At 38.6% G+C, this 24,561-nt stretch overlaps 1 protein-coding gene and 1 long non-coding RNA gene across 3 annotated transcripts in view; both read right to left on the bottom strand.

The window, feature by feature from the left end:
* LOC128234433 (calpain-2 catalytic subunit-like) overlaps positions 1–14,264 on the bottom strand; it is a 29,009-nt gene extending 14,745 nt beyond the window's left edge. The window contains exons 1-8 of the mRNA XM_052948682.1: positions 13,979–14,264; positions 10,201–10,993; positions 4,715–4,846; positions 4,374–4,432; positions 3,696–3,827; positions 3,145–3,352; positions 2,494–2,648; positions 1,537–1,700 (exon numbers count right to left, since the gene is read on the bottom strand). Of these exons, the coding sequence (XP_052804642.1) occupies positions 1,537–1,700; positions 2,494–2,648; positions 3,145–3,352; positions 3,696–3,827; positions 4,374–4,432; positions 4,715–4,846; positions 10,201–10,965 (1,615 nt within the window). The 5' untranslated portion in view covers positions 10,966–10,993; positions 13,979–14,264. The remainder of the gene's footprint in view (positions 1–1,536; positions 1,701–2,493; positions 2,649–3,144; positions 3,353–3,695; positions 3,828–4,373; positions 4,433–4,714; positions 4,847–10,200; positions 10,994–13,978) is intronic.
* Positions 14,265–16,782: 2,518 nt separating this feature from the next.
* On the bottom strand, positions 16,783–23,358 carry LOC128237369 (uncharacterized). 2 transcript variants are annotated; one of them, XR_008261589.1, is made up of 5 exons: positions 23,298–23,358; positions 22,854–22,914; positions 22,017–22,189; positions 20,100–20,300; positions 16,783–19,682 (listed from the first exon to the last, which is right to left on the bottom strand). It is a non-coding gene; the product is annotated as an uncharacterized LOC128237369 (long non-coding RNA). The 2 variants fall into 2 exon arrangements; XR_008261590.1 differs by having other exon boundaries at positions 22,845–22,914.
* Positions 23,359–24,561: the final 1,203 nt, after the last annotated feature.

Below are 24,561 nucleotides of genomic sequence, written 5' to 3' on the forward strand. Positions count from 1 at the left end.
CACGGTCCCCAAGGTCCGGAAGTATACCGGGGATAGCCTCGGAAATGGGCCGTGTTTTTTTTTTAAATTTTTGGTGGCCCCGCAGTGCCGGGTAAATGCGGTGATTTTGTCTTCGCGACAAAAATAGCGGGGAATGGTCCTTACCTAAGGTCCCTGGGGTGCTGGGGCATTTTGCAGGGATTTAACCAGCAGTCCGTGTCTCCGCGGGGCGGGGGGCTTGGCTACAATTGACTGGTGCATAACATTCAAGAAACTAGAATTGCTACCAATGTCACTGATTACATTTTTGCTTCACTCTACAATAACGTAGAAATAGAAGTGTTCTATGGAATGATTATTGTTTTTAATAAATATGCGGAAAACAGTATATAAAAATGCATGGCAATGCCATAAAATTATATGGCATCGTCGAATGCATTCTTAAACATGTAAGCAGTTTAGTTAATATTTAATCTAGAAACAATAACACTGTACGTATAATCATGAAGTAATTATGAAAGAAATGTAGATCAAAAATTGTGAAAGAATGTACGTAGTTAGACGATATCTCATAGTTCTTTTAGAAAGCGGCAAATAAGATCAATTTGATAAAAATGTTCTGAGATGCTACGTGTACCATACTAAATGTTATTTTAATCGTTGCGGAACGTTAACTGTACATGTAAGTGTAAGCTACTATTCAGAGATTCATCACCAGGTATGCTTCTATTTATTCTTCATGTTTCATAATATGTACCTTCTTTACAATTATAAAGTCCATCGGTCCGTATATCTCTACATGTCTTTGGTTCTTGGGATATGCACGAATTTAGATTGTTATGCAATGTTTGTTACTTGTAATATAGTAAACAAAATAAGACATAAAAGAAATGTTAAGGTATTAAACACCATCTAAGATATGGCTTTAACATTCTTACTAAGCTCTATAAATGGAAACAAAAACATCAGGCATTAATAAGGCAAGTCATGCTAGTAACGCGTGCGGTCCACTAATATTCAAAATAAACAGATGGTAAAATTACTTTGTTATAGAATATTAATGAAAATGTTGGTTAAATGCTTTTTAAGATTTGAAAAAACAGCATGCTTAGTATGTAAACTACTTCTTTTTTACAGGTACTTATGGTAAAATGATTGATGAAATTGTACATGTTATTCTATAGTTAATAAAAGTCTTTAAAATTCTAGCAACCTTTTAAGTATTTTCTATGATGTTAGCTACATGTCAAGCAAATTAAGTCACTAAGGAGGAACAAAACAATCATAACTGACCATTTCATTTGATAACCTTGAATGAAATGGCGTCAAGTTTGAAATACGTTAATATCCACAAAAGGTAGCGATCAACTGACGCTCGTTTCCCCATTGCTCCCAAATTAATTATAAGTATGATAAAGAAACTACTATTAGCATCGTTCGATACATCAAAGTAGGAAACAACTGTTATCTCTAAGTATGGGCAATAAGTGTCAATTAACAATAAGTATTGACCGTAATAGTTTTGACAATGAAATATGTATGCAGTTGTTTACTTACTAAGACTGTCCGACTGTCCGTCCTTATCAAAGTCTGGTATAAAGGAACACACTGTCACGCCGGAGAAATACGTGATGAAATCTTTCAAACTCATCCAGAATTCGCCGTCGTCCTTGTCACGATAATCAAGCGTCCCTTCTGACAGCATGCTCCATTCTTTGCCCCTTAAGTATTTATTATCGAATTAAATCAGCGAATAACTTTTATTTATCAGTGTTAAAGGGGATTTGAAAGACAAAAGTTGTTACGACAGGGTTGTAAATTTTGAAAGGTGAAATATTTTATGATCATGTGCTCATTTGCATAAAACCAATACAGCTCAAACAGCTGTCTCAAACCTTTAAGAAATACTGCAAATCACATGTGTGTCCATTTTAAAGCTGCACTCTCACAGATTTGCCATTTTTTACAACTTTTTTATTTTTTGTCTTGGAAAGAGCAACATTTTTACTAATGATATAAGATTGCTGACAAAAGATCAGATCGCAGATTTTGATATTTCCGTTCGAAAATTAATGTTTTATGGCTTAAACCATTACTAACGGTTTAAGAAAATGCATAAAACATAAATTTTCGAACTTAAATATAAAAATCTGCATTCTATGTTTTTTGTCAGTAGTCTTATATAATGGGTTTCCATGGATTTTCGCAAAAATTGGCTCGTTCCAAGAAAAAAAGTAAAAAGTTGTCAAAACGTTCAATCTGTGAGAGTGCAGCTTTAAATCAAGAGAAGTAAATATTTGAAAGTTAACAACGATGACGTTATCGTCGTTCTGAACAATCGACCGACAGTGTTCTCTCGGGAAATGATAACAGCTTAGAGTACTATACACTAACTACTCCAACCAGGACCCGTCCCATTATGTGACACCCAATGGGTAAAAATCCTAACTTGGGTATGGGTCTTTCCATTGCTGTTCTAAGTTTAAAATGAAGCAAACGAGAGTACTGACTTACTTGTCAGACCAGGGCCCATTCCATTCTGTGTTACCCCATGGATTCCGAATCCTGACAAGACGATGGGTATTCCCGTTGGTATCTTCAACCGTTTGAGCGTCAACGAGGGAGTAGGCGTGGCCTCCGACTAGACCATGCTTCTTGTCGTATTTCGCCTGAAATAGTTACATGTAATCGACGTTAGCCTTCATATGTGTTTCTCTGGAAAATATGTTGTTTTTCTTTGTCTTGGTGTGCTTGAAAATACGCGTAACGGCCATTTTCATTTGTCACGTTTCGTCACAGACTTTGTCTTCGTGTGAGTTTGCCATAAAACTATTTTATGACCAATTTTCTTCGTTTTACCTCAAAAACAACCTCTCGCCATTTACCGTTTGTTAGTCAGGGCATTTGTCTTGTTTGCATTTGTCTCGTTTTTCCTATATGTGTTAGATTGTGTGTTTAGTTTTGTGACCAACTAGGTATTTAAATTATTATCTGTACTGTTTCGTCTGAATTAAAATTTTGAATAAAAAATATAAAATAACTTTTTTACATGATATTTATGAAATGCAAAATTTGTCATGGCCATTTGGTTTAGTGTCATCTTTTTCTAAGTGAATGTATGTATGGAGGACTGTTTTCCTTTGTCCACACAGCTTTACATCTTACCGGAACTTCCGTCGCCAGCATCCCCTCTCCGAGGCGGCTCGCGTTCTGGAGACGCTCGTGGACCTCGCGCGCCTTTGCCATCTTGGAACTTCCAGCATCTGCCTCCAGCGCCTCGTCAAAGTCAATGTACTCGGAACATCCACCCGTGAGCGCCAAAAAAGCGTCTCCCGACTGTCCGCCGTACACGTTATTGTAGCTTCCATGGAACCTTTAGATAAAGCATTATGATAGCATTATGTTTACAAAGTTATTTGCGAAGTTATTTGCTAATTTCGCATCTCTGAAGTGTTTTTTCCTTCAAAAATGGACCCATTTTGAATATCTATTTGTGTAATTTCAACGCCAATCGGACGATATCCAAGCAAGTATATTCTTAGTGTGCATGTTTCCACGGCACAAGTGCATGCATAACATTAGCACGGTCGCATACTTATAAGGACATGAAAATTTCTTTACTCGAAATGAAACTTACATATAATTCTGGCCGAAGGTTATAACGTGCAACCGAGTTATCTGAAATCCAATGTAAATAAAAGCCGCTTTTAAGTTACCTCGCAAAGGCCTTCTCTAGCAATGCGGGCCATATCTCATTTCTGTCCTCGCTGGATTTAGCTCCCCAAAACTCAGTACCATGGATTATGGGTAAGAAATCGTCGATATAGACATCCTCCCACTCACCGAATCTGTAGATGTACCAAGTATAAAAGGTTGGAAATAGTCACTTTATATACTAAATCTAGGACTTACATAGATGATTAGCAGAAAGAAATAATCACAACTGGTTCTCCCAAAATACTCACCGTATAAAATAAGCAGAATAACACCGATCACCAACCTTTCATATTATGCATAAGCAAAAATTGTACATTCGGTCCTCGGTGTACTTCGCAATTAGCGAATGATAAACTACGTCGACTAAAGCCGTATTTCTGCATCTGGCGTACAATATTTGCAATTTTGACAACTTTTCTATCGATGCAGTTTCCGATGAAGAGGGCATCTTTTAGTCATTGGTGTTGTTGTTGTTTGTTGTTTGTTTGTTTTTGCTGGGGTTTTTTGTTCAAAAATTATCTCAAAGTGTCATTTCGATACCATGAATATTATCTAACATCGTCACACCATGGACATGCCAATTTACTTTCTGACAAAAAAAACTAAGACGTCTTTTTCCAGTGTACGTCATTTTTACTAAATGACCATTTTCCCGCTTTTCGCGAATAAAATGTTACCTGTAAAAAAAGCAATGGAAATATCCTCCATCTTGGTTCCAAGCGTCTTTCGGTACAACCTTAAAAACAAATATAAAACTGATTAGGTTTTAGCGTTTTTAATATGCCATGCTTATTAAAAGGTGTTCTCAGCCTATTTCAATAAACAGTTCTCGAGAGCCTTTGATTTGGGGTTATTTATTCTAATACACGTTTGGTTTGATAAGATACTCGTCCAAAGAACGTATCAACAGAAACCAGCTTAAACAGCTGCTACCGTAGTCAGACATGCATACACTTACGTCTCAGATGCAGTTAAAAACATATTGTTAACAGTTGTAAAATGTAAAAGCTTTATTAACCCTGTGGAAAACTTCGGGCTTATCAGCTAGCAGCGCCACCATGGAAAGGAACCAGCATGTACCCGCAGACCCTTGACCTATGTCGTAACGTGTCACACCGTCCGAGAATAGAACAGGGTTGTCCCGTACCTCCTGTATATTAAACAATACCATTAGCGCATTGAATGAATGATGATAAAGTATCATTTTTAACCATTGCATCAATTCAATAGAAACAAAGCATATTTAAAAATAAATACCTAGTAAACAGTAAAATTGTTTAAAACAATAATAATGATAATGATAATAAATTGTATATCTTTCGTTCAGTGTCTGTGTTGTTGGTATGTTTTAAGTCTCTCGTTCAGTGTCTGTGTTGTTGGTATGTTGTACGTGTCTCGTTCAGTGTCTGTATTGTTGGTATGTTGTATGTCTCTCGTTCAGTGTCTGTGTTGTTGGTATGTTGTACATCTCTCGTTCAGTGTCTGTGTTGTTGGTATGTTGTACGTCTCTCGTTCAGTGTCTGTGTTGTTGGTATGTTGTAAGTCTCACGTTCAATGTATGTGTTGTTGGTATGTTGTACACCTCTCGTTCAGTGTCTGTGTTGTTGGTATGTTGTACGTGTCAAGTTCAGTGTCTGTGTTGTTGGTATGTTGTACGTGTCTCGTTCAGTGTCTGTGTTGTTGGTATGTTGTACGTGTCTCGTTCAGTGTCTGTGTTGTTGGTATGTTGTACGTCTCTCGTTCAGTGTCTGTATTGTTGGTATGTTGTACGTGTCTCGTTCAGTGTCTGTGTTGTTGGTATGTTGTACATCTGTCGTTCAGTGTCTGTGTTGTTGGTATGTTGTACATCTGGCGTTCAGTGTCTGTGTTGTTGGTATGTTGTACGTCTCTCGTTCAGTGTCTGTATTGTTGGAATGTTGTACGTGTCTCGTTCAGTGTCTGTGTTGTTGGAATATTGTACGTGTCTCGTTCAGTGTCTGTGTTGTTGGTATGTTGTACGTGTCTCGTTCAGTGTCTGTGTTGTTGGTATGTTGTACGTCTCTCGTTCAGTGTCTGTGTTGTTGGTATGTTGTACGTCAGTCGTTCAGTGTCTGTATTGTTGGAATGTTGTACGTGTCTCGTTCAGTGTCTGTATTGTTGGTATGTTGTACGTCTCTCGTTCAGTGTCTGTATTGTTGGAATGTTGTACGTCAGTCGTTCAGTGTCTGTATTGTTGGCATGTTGTACGTGCCTCGTTCAGTGTCTGTATTGTTGGTATGTTGTACGTGTCTCGTTCAGTGTCTGTATTGTTGGAATGTTGTACGTGTCTCGTTCAGTGTCTGTGTTGTTGGTATGTTGTAAGTCTCACGTTCAATGTATGTGTTGTTGGTATGTTGTACATCTCTCGTTCAGTGTCTGTGTTGTTGGTATGTTGTACGTCTCTCGTTCAGTGTTTGTATTGCTGGTATGTTGTACGTGTCTCGTTCAGTGTCTGTATTGTTGGTATGTTGAACGTGTCTCGTTCAGTGTCTGTGTTGTTGGTATGTTGTACGTCTCTCGTTCAGTGTCTGTGTTGTTGGCATGTTGTACGTGTCTCGTTCAGTGTCTGTAATGTTGGTATGTTGTACGTGTCTCGTTCAGTGTCTGTATTGTTGGTATGTTGTACAACTCTCGTTCAGTGTCTGTATTGTGTGTATGTTGTATGTCTCTCGTTCAGTGTCTGTATTGTTGGTATGTTGTACGTGTCTCGTTCAGTGTCTGTGTTGTTGGTATGTTGTACGTGTCTCGTTCAGTGTCTGTATTGTTGGTATGTTGTACGTCTGTCGTTCAGTGTCTGTATTGTTGGTATGTTGTACGTGTCTCGTTCAGTGTCTGTATTGTTGGTATGTTGTACGTGTCTCGTTCAGTGTCTGTATTGTTGGTATGTTGTACATCTCTCGTTCAGTGTCTGTATTGTTGGTATGTTGTACGTCTATCGTTCAGTGTCTGTATTTTTGGTATGTTTTACGTGTCTCGTTCAGTGTATGTATTGTTGGTATGTTGTACATCTCTCGTTCAGTGTCTGTGTTGTTGGTATGGTGTACATCTCTCGTTCAGTGTCTGTGTTGTTGGTATGTTGTACATCTCTCGTTCAGTGTCTGTGTTGTTGGTATGTTGTACGTCTGTCGTTCAGTGTCTGTATTGTTGGAATGTTGTACGTGTCTCGTTCAGTGTCTGTGTTGTTGGTATGTTGTACGTGTCTCGTTCAGTGTCTGTGTTGTTGGTATGTTGTACGTCTCTCGTTCAGTGTCTGTGTTGTTGGTATGTTGTACGTCTGTCGTTCAGTGTCTGTATTGTTGGAATGTTGTACGTGTCTCGTTCAGTGTCTGTATTGTTGGTATGTTGTACGTGTCGCGTACAGTGTCTGTTTTGTTGGTATGTTGTACGTGTCTCGTTCAGTGTCTGTATTGTTGGTATGTTGTACGTGTCTCGTTCATTGTCTGTATTGTTGGAATGTTTTACGTCTGTCGTTCAGTGTCTATATTGTTTGTATGTTGTACGTGTCTCGTTCAGTGTCTGTGTTGTTGGTATGTTGTACGTGTCTCGTTCAGTGTCTGTATTGTTGGTATGTTGTACGTCTCTCGTTCAGTGTCTGTATTGTTGGAATGTTGTACGTGTCTCGTTCTGTGTCTGTATTGTTGGCATGTTGTACGTCAGTCGTTCAGTGTCTGTATTGTTGGCATGTTGTACGTGCCTCGTTCAGTGTCTGTATTGTTGGTATGTTGTACGTGCCCCGTTCAGTGTCTGTATTGTTGGTATGTTGTACGTGTCTCGTTCAGTGTCTGTGTTGTTGGTATGTTGTACATCTCTCGTTCAGTGTCTGTGTTGTTGGTATGTTGTACGTGTCTCGTTCAGTGTCTGTATTGTTGGTATGTTGTACGTGTCTCGTTCATTGTCTGTATTGTTGGTATGTTGTACGTCTGTCGTTCAGTGTCTGTATTGTTTGTATGTTGTACGTGTCTCGTTCAGTGTCTGTGTTGTTGGTATGTTGTACGTGTCTCGTTCAGTGTCTGTATTGTTGGTATGTTGTACGTCTCTCGTTCAGTGTCTGTATTGTTGGAATTTTGTACGTGTCTCGTTCAGTGTCTCTATTGTTGGCATGTTGTACGTCAGTCGTTCAGTGTCTGTATTGTTGGCATGTTGTACGTGCCTCGTTCAGTGTCTGTATTGTTGGTATGTTGTACGTGTCTCGTTCAGTGTCTGTGTTGTTGGTATGTTGTACGTCTGTCGTTCAGTGTCTGTATTTTTGGCATGTTTTACGTGTCTCGTTCAGTGTTTGTATTGTTGGTATGTTGTACATCTCTCGTTCAGTGTCTGTGTTGTTGGTATGGTGTACATCTCTCGTTCAGTATCTGTGTTGTTGGTATGTTGTACATCTCTCGTTCAGTGTCTGTGTTGTTGGTATGTTGTACGTGTCTCGTTCAGTGTCTGTGTTGTTGGTATGTTGTACGTGTCTCGTTCAGTGTCTGTATTGTTGGAATGTTGTACGTGTCTCGTTCAGTGTCTGTGTTGTTGGTATGTTGTACGTGTCTCGTTCAGTGTCTGTATTGTTGGAATGTTGTACGTGTCTCGTTCAGTGTCTGTGTTGTTGGTATGTTGTACGTGTCTCGTTCAGTGTCTGTGTTGTTGGTATGTTGTACGTGTCTCGTTCAGTGTCTGTATTGTTGGTATGTTGTACGTGTCGCGTACAGTGTCTGTTTTGTTGGTATGTTGTACGTGTCTCGTTCAGTGTCTGTATTGTTGGTATGTTGTACGTATCTCGTTCATTGTCTGTATTGTTGGTATGTTGTACGTCTGTCGTTCAGTGTCTGTATTGTTTGTATGTTGTACGTATCTCGTTCAGTGTCTGTGTTGTTGGTATGTTGTACGTGTCTCGTTCAGTGTCTGTATTGTTGGTATGTTGTACGTCTCTCGTTCAGTGTCTGTATTGTTGGAATGTTGTACGTGTCTCGTTCAGTGTCTGTATTGTTGGAATGTTGTACGTCAGTCGTTCAGTGTCTGTATTGTTGGCATGTTGTACGTGCCTCGTTCAGTGTCTGTATTGTTGGTATGTTGTACGTGTCTCGTTCAGTGTCTGTGTTGTTGGTATGTTGTACGTGTCTCGTTCAGTGTCTGTATTGTTGGTATGTTGTACAGCCCTCGTTCAATGTCTGTGTTGTTGGAATGTTGTACGTCTCTCGTTCAGTGTCTGTGTTGTTGGTATGTTGTACGTCTCTCGTTCAGTGTCTGTGTTGTTGGTATGTTGTACGTCTCTCGTTCAGTGTCTGTGTTGTTGGTATGTTGTAAGTGTCTCGTTCAGTGTCTGTATTGTTGGTATGTTGTATGTCTCACGTTCAGTGTATGTGTTGTTGGTATGTTGTAGGTCTGTCGTTCAGTGTCTGTGTTGTTGGCATGTTGTACGTCTCTCGTTCATTGTATGTGTTGTTGGTATGTTGTATTTCTCTCGTTCATTGTCTGTATTGTTGGCATGTTGTACGTCTCTCGTTCAGTGTCTGTATTGTTGGCATATTGTACGTCTCTCGTTCAGTGTCTATGTTGCTGGCGTGTTGTACGTCTCTCGTTCAGTGTGTGTGTTGTTGGTATGTTGTAGGTCTCTCGTTCAGTGTCTGTGTTGTTGGTATGTTGTAGGTCTCTCGTTCAGTGTCTGTATTATTGGTATGTTGTATGTCTCTCGTTCAGTGTCTGTGTTGTTGGTATGTTGTACGTCGCCTCTCGTTCAGTGTCAGTGTTGTTGGTATGTTGTACGTCTCTCGTTCAGTGTCTGTGTTGTTGGCTTGTTGTACGTCTCTCGTTCAGTGTCTGTGTTGTTGGTATGTTGTACGTCTCTCGTTCAGTGTCTGTGTTGTTGGTATGTTGTACGTCGTCTCTCGTTCATTGTCTGTGCTGTTGGCATGTTGTACGTCTCTCCTTCAGTGTCTATGTTGTTGGCATGTTGTACGTCTCTCGTTCAGTGTATGTGTTGTTAGCATGTTGTATATTGGTCATTCAGTGTCTACTAAGCCTTGGTCGTTTATCTTCAAACAGAGTATATGTTAGTGTTTTGGTACGTTACAACATAGCCAAAATAATGGGATGAGACCCAGGATGCCGTCTGAATAGTTTACATTGAGCATGCTACTTCAGATTGATATTTTGTTTATGTTTGAGTGCCTTACATATTTTATAGTTGTTAGTTTTTAAATTCAGTCCAATATCTGCTCTAAGAGAAAAATAGTGTTTCCAATCTGAAGTGATGTCTGTTTCAATTTAATGTAAAGGGAAATTATTTAGTAGTGTATAACCCATTGGCTAGTTGGTTTGACCCTGTAGTTCACATTATATCGTAAAGCATATATGATCGAATATATTATGAACAATGTCAGTTTATGACAAACACAACTAATACATTGGTAAATGATTTTCCAATCTCTGAACAGCTCATTTGATATGGCATTATTATAGACCACTGATTTAAGAAACAAATATGACGCTTAAATGTGTACTTACACCCGGTCTTTTCCACTCCACTGACTCGCCTTGAATTGCCACTTCAGGTCCAAAATCGTGGTCCACGAACGGACTTTCCGTCGGTGGCTCGGAGAAAATTCGGTCCATCTCTTCCGGATTTTGTCGGAAATCATAAGGCGAACACGTATAAATATACACCTCACTATGTATGTGTTCTTGTGTGTAATTGTCTTGAACCTTACATTGCATATTTTGTTCAGTCTGTTCTGTGGGCGGCGGTGGCGGCGTCGGATCTCTCGGTGGTGGCGGTGTCGGATTTTTAGGGGGAGGAGGGGTTGGATCCTTTGGCGGGGGAGGTGTTGGATCCTTTGGCGGGGGAGGTGTTGGATCCTTTGGTGGGGGAGGAGTCGGTTCTTTTGGAGGTGGGGGCGACGGTTCCCTTTGTTCTGGAATCGGTTCTTCTGTCTTATTTTGGTCTCTCCGCGGCTGTCCACCACCCCCAAAGCTAACCATGAAACCACCGCTCTGGTAAACATTATTATCTGCATTTCCGTCATCGTCGGCGTTACTCAAAGTGTGACCGATACCGCCAGTTGTCTTTTTGTCGTCTGGTTTGGAGTTTTCATTGAAGCCTGAATCGCCGGATTTGTTTTGGTCATTGCTTTGTACGTGTCGATCATTATTGCCGCCATGTTGGCCTTGATCCCCGCTACCTCCCTGGTTCCCCTGATTATGTTTGGTATAATCTCTCGTATTATTCGCCCGTGTGTCTTGAACACTGGCAGAACTCTGGCCACAGCCCATCTTTTCAGGTGTAAAGTTGTTCTAGGTTCTGAAGGACAATACCTTGGTGAAATAATACAATTGATGGAAAAAAAGTAGAAACTCAACGTGTAGGACACCTATCGATGGCCTCACTTCAAAATGCCGTAGCTGCATTTTTTCTGTTTCTGAATTTTTACATCACTAAAATCATAAGGCCACATCTAACTGCAAAATGCCGAGCAAATAGTCTAATGAAGAACTAGGGTTGTATCATGTGACCAAAATGTCCAACAAATAGTCCAATGAAGAACTGGTGTTGTATCATGTGACCAAAATGCCGAGCAAATAGTCCAATGAGGAACTGGTGTTGTATCATGTGACCAAATCGTCGAGCAAATAGTCCGATTAGGAACTGGTGTTGTATCATGTGACCAAAATGTCGAGCAAATAGTCCAATGAGGAAGTGGTGTTGTATCATGTGACCAAATTGCCGAGCAAATAGTCCAATGCGGAACTGGTGTTGTATCATGTGACCAAAATGTCGAGCAATGATTGGATATCTCATACATAAGCAAACATGCCGATCCTTCAGAAATTGTAACAACAAAAATTTGAGCTTCGACATTTTGTAAAAAAATCAAATTACCAATATTTACTAAAAACGTTGCTACTTAGAACATGGGATTTTGTAGCTTCGACATTTGGAAGTGAGGCCATCGATATTGGATTGTTCACTCGCAGTCGATAACATTATAATGCATCGAGTTAAGCACATTGCTTTCTTTGACTATTGAACGTTTGTGTCAAAACTAATTTAAATGATTAACCTTTCATGAATGAAATATGATCCGTGTTGACAGACGACATAACAAAACAAAGATTTCTCTACATTTGAAAGAGTTTATACGTATAAACAAAAGGCAATACACATTAAAGAATACTTTGGTTTTACTTATGAACTTGGTAAAATGGGGAAACAGACAGACATTTCGTTTAAAGCTTATTAGTTATAGAAGATAAGATAAGATAAGATAAGATAAGGATAAGATAAGATAAGATAAGATAACTTGTATTTCCTTTCTTGGACCATGTTATCTAATCATAACAAGTATACAAAACAATACGTAAAAATCGAATAAAAACAGTAACAAATGTTGTAATGTAAATAAATCTTCACTTTAATTATCTAAGGAGAACTGATTCTTATCTTTCGTACGTGCTTGCAATATAAACGCTCTGTCACGATTTTACAAAGCCATAAATAGTTAAATACACGAAAAGTCGACCGGTTCATGCAAAATTAACGCTTTATTATCGTACAGAAATTCAATTGCGAATGTAAATACATAATTCTATCATGGGACATTTTGAAATCAAAGGTGAATAACCTGTGAAATGAAACAGAATGAAAGTGTTGAAAATACATTCAAGGCCAACCGCGTAGTTTAATGTATTTTGCACTTGGTTAAAAGCTTTTATCTCGCATTCTTATTCAATATCAAAATATTTGCTATCGAACATTTATAAAAGCACTTAAATCAATACGCGTGCTTTGCATAGAAAGAAGTAATTCATCGATCAGTGCTCAATGTTCATATGGCCGTATAACAATAATATGTTTTATGGCAACCACGGGTAAAAAACAGAACGAATTCTAATCTGACGTCACTGATAAGAGAAACAAAATCAAAGATGTGCGATATACAATTAACATCGAAAAATATAAATATTTTTAAAAACAATTTTTTATGCCTTTATAAATTTAAAAGGATAATTATTTTCTTTTAAATTCCATTAAAACTAATTTGTACTGAATTACAAAGAAATACATTGTAAATATAGTTTGAGCGTTCTCTAATTCAATTTAGAAATGGTTTAAACAATCGTCCGCTCATGCAGTATAAAGCTCGGGCGAGATTTGGCAAAGTCATGAAGCGCGACAGGTTTACATTTCCTTTTTCATTCTTGTTTTAATCAATGCGAGAATTTTATCATCGCCATTAAGGACTTTGAAAGAAAGGACCGCGTTTGAAGCGTCATTTACCATTATTCAAGTAACGTAGCCCTGGGGCCGTATTCAATAAGCATTTTCAACAAAGTGAAAAATTGCCATTTTTCTACTTTGAATTTTAAGGAAACGAACAATATTTGTACACCAAAAATATGAAAATAACCAAGACAATGGTCTAAACAATATATGCATATGAATAAATCTGATGAAAAGTAGTGGGTATTTAAAATAATCGTTGTCAAAAATTACGAAATTCTCACTAAGTTGAAAATATTCACTAAGATGTTTATTGAATACGTCCCCTGTGGTCCAATCAGAGTGCAACAGAGTGGTTCATGCAACGTGAACGTCAGAGGTCATATTGACAATACAATATTACCTAGCTGATTGCAGTATGATTGTACCGAGGCTAATTAGTGGTAAACATTTTATTTTGTCTAATGACAAGGCAGCATTTCTGAAGTTTGTCAATAAATTTATTTCAGTAAATCAGCAGTCAGCCGTTATTGATTTAAATCTGAATAAACGATATATATATATATATATATATATAAGGTAGGAATTTTACGCAGAAAAATGTCGACCACTAAAAAGCTAGAAATTGTAAATCTGTGCTTACTTAAAATGAATGGTTATTTGCCTGCTCCCCATCAAACTATTTATTGTTGTATATACATACTAAGTAAAGATTCAAGGTTGTTAGTATGTTCATGAACTTACAAAAATTAAAAGTTTGATTCCTTTGCTCCGTTATGATACCCAATAAAATTAATGTACATTTTAGGGAAACAATTACTATTTAACATACCACGGTGTCTTTAGTGAAACTGAGAAGTAGATTTAAAACGTAAGAAGTGACAAACAGAATGTTATGCCTGTTTTTTTTTTAAATAAATGACATTATACAACTGAATAGTTCATAGGCGATGTGAATACAAATCCTGGATAATACATAAAGCTTGTAAGATATACAAAAATCTGTAGTTTTCTATTAGTATGTTATAACAGAATAATTACTTCTAATAATTTTATATACAATACCTTGATTTGTATCCTGGTATTAAAGTCCTTTTTTCAATTGTAATTAAACCGTAATTGATACTTGTTTATAAAACAATTATGCTAGACATAACGTTTAAGCGTTAAACTGCTGTAGCTCAGATATTCACAACAGTTCACAGATTTAAATAGCACGATTCGATTAACATAAATAAGATAAAATCAATGACACTCTCCAACAGTTAATTGTGACATAGAAGTAGGCTACTCTATAGCCAGAACTTCAATAGTATTGAGGGTAATCCATTTTCGTTCAGGTATAGTTGCCGCTAAAACCAGGCAACATGTCAACAAACAGACTCGGGCCGGGTATTTTGCAATACGAATATCGAACTATAAGCCGTTCAGTGGTCCGCGTAGTTTTCAATATTGAATTACACCACCAAAGGGAGAAAACTGCTATTAAATATCGATAGTAAATAAGATACGATTTTATAGGTGTTTTAAATGTTAATACTTTAAATATAGACATAGGTCAGAAACTACTATCAAATCGGGTTTATGGATTTTCATTTAATTCGTGTGTCTATTTTATTCAATTAAGAAGTAAAAAACGTGTATACATATGTGTTCTTTTATATTTTAAACAAAAAAGTATAACCAGTCTACATTTTCTATGTCCTAGTAAAATGCAAAAAATGTAATACTTATAAGTAATACTTTTTGACAATGTCTTTATTTTCCTCAGTAGGAAAGTAAGGAATTCAATAATCTAAGTCATTTGTTCACGCTAAATAAATATTTCGAGCATTGCCCTCAATCAGCAAATAGCGAAACACAGTTATTTTCTACATTATGGACGCAGCGTAAACTGTCGACGTCAAAAGGTGAAAAATGCATTACTTGCACTAAATGCGCATGTAGAGTCTACGTCTCCTTCTCCATAGAAGGGATGGGTAGGGATGGTACATTAACAATCACACGTCAGCAGAACCATACGTGAGGCATTATTTATTAAACTTCTACGCTAGGTGAGATCGTAAAAGTATGCTGGGTACACGTGCACTTACGGTACAAGAAAAGACGATGTAAAGAAATGGCGTCGTGTACAATGTCAACTTTTATGACATCAAGTCCAGGCCCCAATTCCTCGAAACTTCTTAAGTCCCTTGTAACAGAATTAAGCTAATCTTCATTACTTTTGGTTTTCAATAAATTGCGTAATATTAACTTCTTTAAGGGATTTTAACTTCAGATAGAAATTATCTGTATGATAATCACAATAAACCGTTTTTCCTTGATCAAAATTTAATTGAAGTATGTAGTTTGGCTTATTGAAATAAGCTACTTAAGCCTATGAAGAATAAGAAGTTTCGAGATATTGGGGCCGGGTGTTTTTCTTATAACGCCAATAATGGTTGTTCCCATAATGCAGAACTTAATTGTGTTTCGTTATATACTGAGCATTGTCAAATGACTATAACTGATATATACCATTTGACTCAGATAAAACACATATAGCAAATCAAGGACTTTGACTTTCGGTCCAGCTAACCCCGGGTAAAATCCCCGTCCTGCGGGGACGAACTGATGGTAAAATCCATGCCAAATGCCCCCGCACCCCAGGGACCCTAGATAAGGCCTATTCCCCGCTATATTTTGCGCTAAGACAAACCACCGCATTCACCCGGCACTGCAGGGACATCTGAAAGATAAAAACACGGCCCATTTGCCCGGCTATCCCCGGTATACCCACGGACCTGGGGGAGGGCGTGGTTACAATTGACTGGTGCATAAAACAAACACTTGTTCATGATGTTTGTGTTAATGAACAAGCAGAAAATATTTTGCATAAAAGATTTATTGTATCACGAGTGGTATTGCTATGACGGAGTGAAAATCATAGATGGCCACGCCTATAGATGCCTGTAATGTGAGTGCCTATAGATGCCTGTAATGTGAGTGCCTATTCAATGGTTCACTCTCTACGCACAGTCGAACCTCGCTATGTCGACGTCGGATAAGTCGACTTTCCGGTTATGTCGACTTTTTTCCGGTCCCGAATGTATTCCTTATTATTCTGTATAAAATAAATCTGTTTGTGTCGATTTTTTTATCTCGACTTTTTCGCTATGTCGACCTCGTGTCCCAGTGGTCGAATTTCACACATTTCCTATGTTTCTATGTCGATCTGTAGATCGAGACGTAGGTGTGAAAATATTCATGACGGTTTGCGGCAGGTCGCAAAATACCGTGCGTGTCAATATAACAAACTGTCATAATTGAGGGATACAAAAATGTTATTGGTAAGTGCGAATAATTAAAGTTGTTTGTTTATGTATTTAATTAAAGAGACATTTATTGCTCAAGCTCTTTGGTATTGTATAAAACATGAACACTTTATTGATTAGATATCCATACACATCGATTTCCGGTCAATGGCCGCATAAACAAAGCGAAAATAGATAAGAAGAATTTATAGAAAATATAGAAGACGATAGCCTGCAGAAGTTAATAAACTGACAATTTGTGAAACTGTAGTGAACATTTAGCCTTCCATGACTTTGTGAACTAGTTAGCTCGACAGAAAAACATTAATTATTGTGAAAATCAAAAGCCAAGGTCAAACGTTTTTTTCAGTGTTCTCTCCCTTGTGTATTTATTATTTATTTCCCTTTAGCTTTCGGTTATATTTAGGCTACTGCTTGACTAAACTAAATTCTAAATTTAAACCCTTCAGTAGTATTTAATCAAATGTCAAGCAGTTTCACCTTTATTTCAATAAAATTTGTGAGCTTATTTATCGGTGCATTGGACTTTTTATTATTTTTAATAACAATAACAATATTTTTTAACAATATTTATTACACCAATATTATTTACACAACATCTTATACAAAAGTCTTAGCACTTTAGCATTTCTACATATAGGGGCTAGGTTCCCCAGTAAATTTTATTATTTGCTTGTTGATTTTATTACAAATTTAATTGTTAACAATGGCTGGTGATACCTTTCTTCAAAAAAGCAATACCAGGAGACAGTCAAACGACCTGTCTCCTGTGCTTGGGGAGGCACTGTGCTCCAGGGATAGTCATCATTTAACTCATAACACTATGATGCACAAGTGTATTCTTCGAGCTATTGTAGGGGGGGGTGAAGCTGACCAGCCAGGGGTCCATATTCAAACTGGCATCAAAACTGGGTCAGCTCCTCCCCCGCCTGGTCAAACGATCAGTCCCACTAGCCTCTGGGGCCCTTCTCCTGGAACTGGTTTCTGCCCAGGCAATTGTCAAGTTAATAAATATGGGCATTTTTAAATTCATGGGGGTTGACTGTCGTGCTTCCCTACCCCACTCCCTACACAAAGTTCGTGGAGTGTTGGCTGGGGTCCCCGAGAATGAGGACCTGGCGGGCCTTGGGGATCGTCTGGAGTTGCCGCCAGGCGTCCAGTGCCATATTTTGGGGTTGGAGCGTCTGGAGGCCCCACCACCACCGGGATTACCCCGGCTGGTGGGGATAAGTTTTATCACCCAGACGAGCCTCCCGAGGTACGTCAGGGTGGGTGGCACGAGCCTTATCTTATATGTTCACCCTAGACAAGAGGACCCTGATAGGTGTTTTAAATGTCAGGGGTTTGGTCACAAGGCCCCTAAGTGTACACTTTTATTAGCATGTGCTAGGTGCGCTGGTCTACATTCTACTAGGGATTGCAAAAACCCAAACCGCAGATGTAAAAACTGTGGTGATGCCCACTCAGCTGCCTACAGGCAGTGTGTCTCTTTCTTAAAGGCCAGAGTCATCGCAACCATTATGGCTGCCCATTGTATAACCTGGCAGGCAGCTGAGGGGCTATTCCATGAAATGGACTCAAAATTTTCTCAAAATTTCAACCACCATAACTCTGCCATAAACCGGTCCACCCATAACTCTATTACAATGGCACAACAAAAATGTAACCCTGGGATATACAAGGGATATGAAACAACCCCAAACAGGGGTCATAGCCCAACAATAAATATGGCCATACCCACAAAGGGTAATAACTCAATGCCACTGGCCAACAAAAACAACTCCACAAAAGTTGTCTCCCAGGAATTTCCCAAGGTCATTAAAAATACCCCCCCACCAATGGATGGGGGTCAAATGGCATCAACACCAAAAAGCCAAGACCGGTCGGTTGAACCCTTGTCCGGCGCTTTGGGGTCAGAGACACTGACCACTGTCAGTGACTGCTCTGACTTCAATGTGACGGACAGGGACTCAATGGTGTCCATTCATTCTTCTTTCTACAAAAGCATAAGTGAAGTGGTGGCCATTGAGGAGACACCAGTAAAGAGCCAGCCACCAACATACCGTGCGGTAGAGTCCCAGACGTCCCCCATTCCAAATCATATTAAAATCTCAAACAATCATTTTAAAATAATGGGGGAAAACCATGACTCTACAATTGTAATGAAAGATCTCATTACCCTAATCAAAAATGTTATTTTGGATAAAGCAAGACCGTCTGGGCCTCATTTGGAAAAATATATAGAAAATAGAATTAAGACAAACTTGGTGAAATCTAAAAATGAAAGAAAAGCAGGCAATTCTGGAAATTTAGTACAAGACCGCAGGGTTGAGGTGGCTCGTCCCTCAAGGCCATCACGCAACCTGCCAGCGCACCACTACAGGGGTCCCTCGACACCTGGTAAACTGAGGGCTGGGAGGATGAGTCGTAGACTTTACTCACAGTCTCCAATGGGCAAAACCCAAAGGTCTAATCTCCTCTGCAGGTTCAACAACATTCTTAATGGATAGGGATCTAAAAATATTATCATTCAACTGTGGGGGTCTTTCATCTAGTAAACATTCAGAGTTAAAACATCTAACAGATATAAATAGTATTGATATATTGTGCATTCAAGAAACTAAATTTAAGGGGAATACATCAAAATCAATCCCCGGCTATTATACAGAGTTTATAAATCATACAAACTTAAATGATAATGTAGCCGGTGGGTTAGCAATTTATATAAAGCACAATATCCAATACCAAACTCTTTCAATCACTGTTCCAGTTAAAAATTGATGGCGGCACAGCCATAGAGGCACTGGCAATTATTGTTTACCCAACAAAGCACCAACCCTTTGTTCTTATAAATGTCTACTCTCGGGGCTGTAACATTCAGGCTCTTACTACACTCGAGAGTAATATACGGAGTAAAACAAATATAATGAAACTGGTATACACTGGGGACTTCAATGCACATCACCCAGTGTGGGGCTGCTCCAAAGTCTGTAAATATGGTGAGGACGTCTGTACTTGGATGGAAGACTCAAACTTGGTAGTCCTGAATGATGGTGCACCCACCAGGTTTGATGCACAAGGTAATTCCACGTGCATTGACCTCACCATAGTCAGTGTCTGTTTGGCAGGTGTCGCGTCATGGGGGGTCCTAGACGACAATCTTGGGTCGGATCACTTTCCTTGCCTTATAGTCCTCCACAATGTTAATATTGGAGGGTCAAATTCACATGAGACTTGCCAACCATCCTTCAACTTTGAAAAGGCTGATTGGTGTGAATTCAAAAGATTGTGTCTGGGACTCTCTCTCTCTGACTTTGATCTGGAAGAGCTGGAACATTTTAATCGGCAGTTGACTGATAAAATCCTATCCATAGCTGAGAGTTGTATTCCCTCCTCTTCCGGTAAGCGGCCCAAACGTCAAACGGTCCCATGGTGGACGGACGAATGCTCCAAGGCTGTACAGGGTAGAAAAAAGGCATTAAATAACCTAAAAAGAAATCCCTCACCTGATAATTTAATTTTATATAGGTCTTTGGAAACAGAAGTTAAGAGGGTGATTTTAAGGGTCAAAACTCAGAATTGGAAAGATTTCTGTGAATCTGCTAGGTTAAATAAGTCAAATAGTAAGGATTTTTGGAACAAGGTTCACAGAATAAAAGGTCATTCTACCTGCCCTGTACCACTACTTAAATACAGAGACAAAATTGCTAAAAATCCCCTTGAAAAGGCTCAATTTTTAATAAAACATTACAAATCAATATCTAGTGATAGTAATCTTCCACCTGAAACTTTGGCCTTCCAAACACGGTTCGAGAAAGAACATAAAGATATTTTAAACGAGCCAGGGGACAACTCAACACCACTAAATTTACCTTTCTCACTTAGTGAGCTAAGGTCAGCCATTGCTAGCAGGAGAAAGTCCGCCACTGGGGCTGATAGAATATCCTATCTGATGTTTGGGCACATGCCGGATGCAACCCTTCAAATCTGGCTGCATCTGTATAATATGGTCTGGCGGGGTGGGGTGGTTCCTTCCGAGTGGAAAGCAGCCCATGTTGTGCCTCTTCCAAAGCCTGGAAAAGACAAAAGCGACCCTAAGTCATACAGGCCCATTAGTCTAACATCTCATGCGGGCAAACTTCTCGAAATCATGGTTAAAAACAGACTTGAGCACGTGCTTGAATCCAATGGAATTCTTAACCGCTTCCAATCCGGGTTTCGGAAAGGACGGAGCACATTGGATCAGCTTGGTCGTCTACAACACGATGTCACATATGCCAAAAATAGAAGTCGCTATGTCCTTGCTATTTTTCTGGATTTACAGGCTGCGTTTGATTTGACATGGCATTTTGGAGTACTCCAAAAGCTGCGGAAATATGGCATAACTGGTAACTGTTTTCACTATCTCAGAGCTTTTCTAGAGGGCAGAAAGATCATGGTCAGAGCTGGGGGAGAGATATCGGATCCTGCAGAACTATCACGAGGAACGCCCCAGGGGTCTGTGATCTCCCCCATTCTTTTCTCAATCATTATCAATGAACTCCCTGAAATAATAAAAAATTCAGGTATGGTCATTAGCCAGTTTGCCGATGACTCCGGCACATGGCGAATGGGGTCCAACTTGAAAGACCTGAAAATAAGAGCACAAAAAGGTCTGGACTCCATTTGGAATTGGTCCATAGATTGGGGCTTCAAAATTTCAACAACAAAAACTGTAGGCATGCTGTTTGGCAACAATCCAAGGCAAACCGTGGACATATTTTTAGGAGGTCAAAAGATCATCTTTGAAAAAGTTGTACGTTTTTTAGGCCTTTATCTTGACCCACGTCTTTCATTTGTACAACATTTTAAGATCATAAAAGAAAGATGTGAAAAGGACTTAAATCTAATGAGAATGTTATGTGGAACAGATTTTGGGTCAGACAAACACAGTCTATTGGTCATATATAAGTCCTTAATACGTTCAAAAATAGACTAATGGTGCTCAAGTCTATGCTAATGCCTCGCCAAACAGTCTTAAGATCTTGGAAAATATACAAAATAAAGCCCTTCGAATAGCTCTGAGAGCCCTTCCCTGTACCCCTGCATGCATGCATGCTCGAGGAAGAGGCGGGGATACTTCCCTTGGCCCTGCGGAGGAGACAACAAATCATAAACTTCTGGGCTAGGGTACAGTCCCGGAAAATAGGTAACCCTGTAAGTGACCTCTTTGGGACCGGCTTCTTCATCAAGGCAAAATATGACAAGGGTAAACATAGAGCGATGCCTTTTGGCGCTTACACCCAAAGCATTGTTGAGGAGGCTGGGCTCAAAGATGTAAGTGTGGCAGACCTGAGGCCGTCTAAGGTTCCTTCGTGGACCCTCCAGGACCCTTCAGTTGACATTTCTATCTCTAAAAAATTAACGAAATCAGACTTGCCGCACCTCGTCAAAGCTGAAACTCTCTCTTATATTGATCAAAATTATGCTTAGCATTTAAAAATTTACACAGATGGATCTAAAAACCCAGAAACCGGCATAGTTGCATGTGCCTTTTATATTCCATCCAAAAATATCAAAAATATTAAAAGACTCAGCAACCATCTCTCCATATTTTCGGCTGAACTTTTGGCAATTAAAGATGCACTGGACTGGGTTATCAGTAACAAGCCCATACATACTGCTATCCTCTCAGACTCGCTATCAACATTGCAGTCTATACAAAACAGAGGTAGCAGCTCCAGACCTGATTTGATAAAAGACATTTTGGAACAAAATGATAAGTGTCTGGAGAAAAACTTAAAGGTTACCATGGTATGGGTCCCAGCTCATGTCGGCCTGAAGGGGAATGAAGTGGTTGACGGGCTTGCAAAGGAGGGCCTCAGGCGTGTGGAGGTGAATGATCCGGTCCCTCTTGCACCCACAGAGGTCTATTCACTAGCCCGCCAGCACGTCATAAATGAATGGCGGTCGGCGAGGACACCTAAAACATACATTAATACATTTGATAGGACCTCTGTGAGTCTCCAGCCTCCAAATAAATATTCTAATTTCTTTAGAATTGATAAATGCATAACGAGGCTGAGACTGGGCACATCACTTCTCCCAGGAAGTGCTGGGAAATATATTCTCAAAAGTGATCCGAACTGTGCTCGGTGTGGAGTGACCTGTGACACTTCCCACATTCTGTTACACTGTGACACTTACAGGGGACAGAGGGCAGAACTTAGGGCAGCCCTAACTTTTTCTGGTTTGGATTTTAATATATACAATATTCTAAACCCCAGCAAGGGCTGCCCAGAGGTCTGTCTTCAGGTCACTTGCCAAATTCCTGGTTGACTGCCAGATAACCGACAAAATTTAGACATAATATACAATGTGTTGTATATCATAATATACAATATGTTACAATATTTTTAATTATATTTTTATTTTTATTTATAAAGGTCGGTTGTCTGGAAGCTGTCGGCACTTTTAATTAATTGCCCCATAACTGGATTTAGCATTCTCTATTAAATACTGTCAGGAACAGTCTAATTTAATATGTTGTTCATTTTTAAACATCATATATATATATAATCTAAGCTATTATTTACATTTTTAATTTATATTTTATCTTATTTAATTATTAATGTTACCCCTTTTACCGGCAGCTTTATCCTACCCAGGTCAGGTGTCGGGAAGGTTCCATTCAGTACCCCAAGACTCCTAGCAAAAATAACATTTAATTATCTATCTTAAATTGAAAAACTAAGTGAATAATACAAGGCCTAGCCAAATATTCTTAGTAACAAATTATACAGGTTGGAAATTAGTAACAAAACTTTGACCAACCACAACTAAATCTTAAAAGCTTAAATAGTAGCCTTACAATTTTGTTTACTATAATCTTTATAGTATTCACCGTGGGAAACACATTCCAACGGTCACGTGATTTTCATTGATCAAGTTTGTTTATACTCTCGATCGTGAGAAATACCTATCGATTAGTAGTATATATCGTAGTCATATAATTGTGCACACTCTGACCCGTATAAATACTACTAGTGTGTTTTATTTAACAATCATTGTGAATTTAACGGTAAAATTACCCTTCGATAGTCCGTCTGTTTAATCCTCCGCCATTGAGTGAATTTGTCACATGACACTTTCCTCCCACATGGTATCTCCTTCAATGGAGAGTATTCAAGTAGCCTAAATCATGGCACCCGGCGAACTCGTTCTTTTCTCTATCCCGGGGTGGGAAAAATAGTCATACTGAACGGAGCCACCCCTGTAGAATAGCACAAGCATTCACAATTAATTCCTTTTTTATTTTTCAAGCATTAAACCCCATACATTTATGGGAAGAAGGGCTTCTGGGAGTTTGTTTATATGTTGCTTTTATAATTCACCAGCCGTTGTATATTATAAATTTACCGTTCCTCCGGGGTGAGAATCCTTTTTATGTAAATAATGTATATAACATTTTAAATTATTATATAATATTTTAACAGTGGCCCTGAAAAGGATCGTTTTCTTTTTTATAGTTAGTAAAGTCTTTGTTTATGCCAGTACTAAACTACCATCCGGAAACGGCTCTAATATAAATAGCGATATTTTAAATACACCCTGGAGGATCAACCAATCTATATTTTATTTCATAATTTAATCAATCCTTGGCAACGCTTTCACATATTGTAACACCATAGGATGGAGTCTTAAGCTGGGAATTGTTATATTCTCCATCCTGGTTTGCCTGGTTACACAGCGATACTAGTCCAAAAAAAGAAAAAAAAAAAAAAGAACAACAACAACAGTTGGACACTTATATATACATGTATAACACACTCTTATTTATTTTTTATTTTTTTTAATTTTTTATTGAATATCGCTGTTGTATTATAAACAAGAAAAAAAAAGAATTTACTCAAAGGAGAAAGAAAAAAAAAAAAAAAAAAAAGGAAAAAAAATCCAGGCAAACGCACTGAGGCATAGTCCTCAGTGCAAACCAGCATATACCGCCCCCATCTCTGGTGGGGGTGGTTTAGGAAACTAACTAGTGAGAAATCTGTCATTTAAAAAATAAATAAAATTTCTCACTAGCTAGTTGTTATAATGCCAAGGATACGTTGTAAATATAAACAATTACTATTGTAAAGAATTTTAAAATTTAGACATCTTTTTAAAAAAATGTAGGCTGAGCCTAAAATGTTTGTATAGATGTATTTGAAGTGTTTGATTTTAATGCGTATGTGATAGATACTTAAGATATTAATTAAATATTGAATTTTTAACCAGAGATTTATACATACTGTGTAGGAATATTTTTATATATACAGTCCAAAGCACCCACGCTACGATTAAAGACGAGAT

This window comes from Mya arenaria, chromosome 1 (genome assembly GCF_026914265.1).
Source record: "Mya arenaria isolate MELC-2E11 chromosome 1, ASM2691426v1".
Taxonomy (NCBI): Eukaryota; Metazoa; Mollusca; class Bivalvia; order Myida; family Myidae; genus Mya; species Mya arenaria.